Below are 3,314 nucleotides of genomic sequence, written 5' to 3'. Positions count from 1 at the left end.
CCTACACCGGCCAAACCCGGACGACGCTGGGCCAATTGTGCGCCTCTCTATGGGACTCCCAATCACGGCCGGTTGTGATACAGCCTGGATTCAAAGCAGGTTGTCTAGTGACACCTCTTGCACTGAGATGCAGTGCCTTAGACCGCTGTGCCACTCGGGAGCCCATTAGTCCAGCTTGGCAACTGGCAGAAACAATAAACCAAGGCATAGACCAAAAGTATTGCTTTACCAACATCACAGGATATGTTATGATATCCTTAGAAGGATATCATGATTGTCAGCACACACACCTGCCGGGACTCTCCCTTCCCATATCTCAGCTCTGTGACAAAGTGTTCACAGTTTCCCCTCAGGATGCAGTAAGGCATCTCCAGGCCCAGCAGGCTGCGGGCATCCCTCAGTATGTCATAAACACTCCGGGGTTTGTGTTTGCCATCCAGCAGGTTGTTGACAAGGAACCTGTCCTTCCCCACTATCTCCTCCAGGCTTTCCTTGGTCACAACGGCTGTGTCACACAACACAGACACTAGGCTAAAGGCACCAGCCCCAGCTGCCTCAGCTTAGGTAGGGGAGATAGGATAAGTGGGATGAGCCAGGGACACGTGAGAGTGGAGGAAAGAGCAGAAAGGAAAATCTTAGGAGGGTATCAGAATCAGATCAGTGATGTGTACTATGTTTTTCTGATAGAGTATATATACGATTTTATAAACATAATCATAAGCATATCTTTTCTAGGTCCTTGAATCCCTTAAACATGTACTTTATAGGCTTCTCTGTGAAATGACATCCAGTATTAAAGATCAGGACCAAATTGTACTTACTGGGGGGACAGAGGTGGACGATGTAGCCTTCTCCAACATACAAGGCCCAGTGCTGATAGGTCCCCCGGAATATCTCAATCAGGTCCCCAGGTTGAGGCTTTGTTTGATATTGACAACACAATATCAGATTTTTACATTACAACTGGCAATTAGTAAACAAGTCTATATTCAATGTTAATTCAGTATTTGACAAAGATTACCCCACAAGCACAACAAAAATACCAAAGCAGGTCTGTCATCAAGTCAAATACACTGCACGTTGTTACTGACTTACCATTACTGGGACAATGTCATTCCTTTTGATAAGATTGTGACAAAAACATAACATATCCAGGTTTTGATTTGTTCTTGCGTATACTGTAGTTATCCAGCATGTGAAAAAAGTTCATACTTGCAATATGCTCCCCTGTTGATTAAAACAGACATGCTAACCTAAAGCGTGTGTTGCTTAGGCTACAGTGGATCAAGCCATTAATTGGATTTTCACAGTCTATTTTGGGTAGTAAACACTGATCTCTGACTGTTGGAGTAGTACTTGTGAGTTGTGTTGAACGGACCTCTCAAAATATGCAGAGCTGACCTCTCAAAATATGGATGGCTTTCAACTAGAGTTTCCTTTGCCAATGAGATAATCTATTTAACTGTCTAATGGAAATTAGTGATTGGTGCTTTCTTGGGACCAACAGTTTCCACTGTTAGACCAGGTTTAGCATTGAAATGATGTAACATGTCTGGTGTGTTATGGTCGGCTTCTTTTATGAAACTTTCTTCTTGCCTGTTATGGATTGTTTATAAAGTGATCATAAAAAGTAACATCAATCCATAACAGGCAAGAAGGAAGCTGCAACGATTTAAGCGCTGCAATACAAATGACAAATGTACATATAAAGGATTTTTTAAATATATAATGAAAATGTTCAGACCTGAATTTGGAAAGCAAATACAGTTATATCAACTATAGTTCAACTTTATTTTTTCTTTAACCTTTATTTAACTAGGCAAGTCACTTAAGAACAAATTATTATTTACAATGATGGCCTACCCCGGCCAAACACTAACCCAGACAACTCTTGGCCAATTGTGCGCCGTCAAATGGGACTCCCAATCACGGCCGGTTGTAATACAGCCTGGAATCAAAACAGGGTCTGTAGTGACACCTCTAGCATTGAGATGCAGTGCCTTAGACCGCTGTGCCACTCGGAAGCCTATACTCACAACGGGTTTTAAACTTGAAAGCCTTTCTATACAATGTGTGCTCATAATGTTGCTAATGGCTATCCAATAGGAATTCAATTAACCATAATAAAATGCCATTATAAAACAATCTTTAAAAAATATATAATATATTTCACCTTTATTTAAACCAGGTAGGCTGGTTGAAGAACAAGTTCTCGTTTACAACTGCAACCTGGCCAAGATAAAGCAAAGCAGTGCGACACAAACAACAACACAGAGTTACACATGGCATAAACAAGCGTCAATAACACAATAGAATAAACCATTTTTTAAAAAGTATATATACAATGTGTGCAAGTGGCATGAGGAGGTAAGGCAATAAATAGGCCATAGTAGCGAAGTAATTACAATTTAGCAAATTAACACCGGAGTGATAGATGTGCAGATGATAATGTGCAAGTAGAAATACTGATGTGCAAAAGAGCAGAAAAGTACATAAAAACAATATGGGGATGAGGTAGGTAGATTGGGTGGGCTATTTACAGATGGACTATGTACAGCTGCAGCGATCGGTTAGCTGCTCAGATAGCTGATGTTTAAAGTTAGTGAGGGAAATATAAGTCTCCAGCTTCAGCGATTTTTGCAATTCGTTCCAGTCATTGGCAGCAGAGAACTTGAAGGAAAGGCGGCCAAAGGAGGTGTTGGCTTTGGGGATGACCAGTGAGATATACCTGCTGGAGCGCGTGCTACGGGTGGGTGTTGTTATCGTGACAAGTGAGCTGAGATAAGGCGGGTCTTTACCTACCAAAGACTTATAGGTGACCGGGAGCCAGTGGGTCTGGCGATGAATATGTAGCGAGGGCCAGCCGACTAGAGCATACAGGTCGCAGTGGTGGGTGGTATATGAGGCTTTGGTGACAAAACGGATGTCACTGTGATAGACTGCATCCAGTTTGCTGAGTAGAGTGTTGGAGGCTATTTGGTAAATGACATCGACGAAGTCGAGGATCGGTAGGATAGTCAGTTTTACTAGGGTATGTTTGGCGGCGTGAGTGAAGGAGGCTTTGTTGCGAAATCGGGATTCTAGATTTAATTTTGGATTGGAGATGTGTAATATGAGTCTGGAAGGAGAGTTTACAGTCTAGCCAGACACCTAGGTATTTGTAGTTGTCTACATATTCTAAGTCAGAACCGTCCAGAGTAGTGATGCTAGTTGGGCGGGCAGGTGCGGGCAGCGAACGGTTGAAAAGCATGCATTTAGTTTTATTAGTGTTTAAGAGGAGTTGGAGGCCACGGAAGGAGTGTTGTATGGTATTG

The 3,314-nt window shown here is 42.4% G+C and overlaps 1 protein-coding gene across 1 annotated transcript; it reads right to left on the bottom strand.

Annotated features, from left to right (window-relative positions):
• Positions 1-257: 257 nt before the first annotated feature.
• LOC110509996 (phospholipase A and acyltransferase 4-like) lies at positions 258-936 on the bottom strand (the record flags this gene model as incomplete). The annotated part of the gene is made up of 2 exons (XM_021591256.2): positions 258-559; positions 822-936. Coding segments are annotated over 2 exons (417 nt in total), but the record flags the coding sequence as incomplete, so codon positions are not given.
• Positions 937-3,314: the final 2,378 nt, after the last annotated feature.

The sequence above is a fragment of the Oncorhynchus mykiss genome, chromosome Y (genome assembly GCF_013265735.2).
Source record: "Oncorhynchus mykiss isolate Arlee chromosome Y, USDA_OmykA_1.1, whole genome shotgun sequence".
Lineage (NCBI taxonomy): Eukaryota > Metazoa > Chordata > Actinopteri > Salmoniformes > Salmonidae > Oncorhynchus > Oncorhynchus mykiss.
This window is presented reverse-complemented; position numbering and strand designations above follow the sequence as displayed.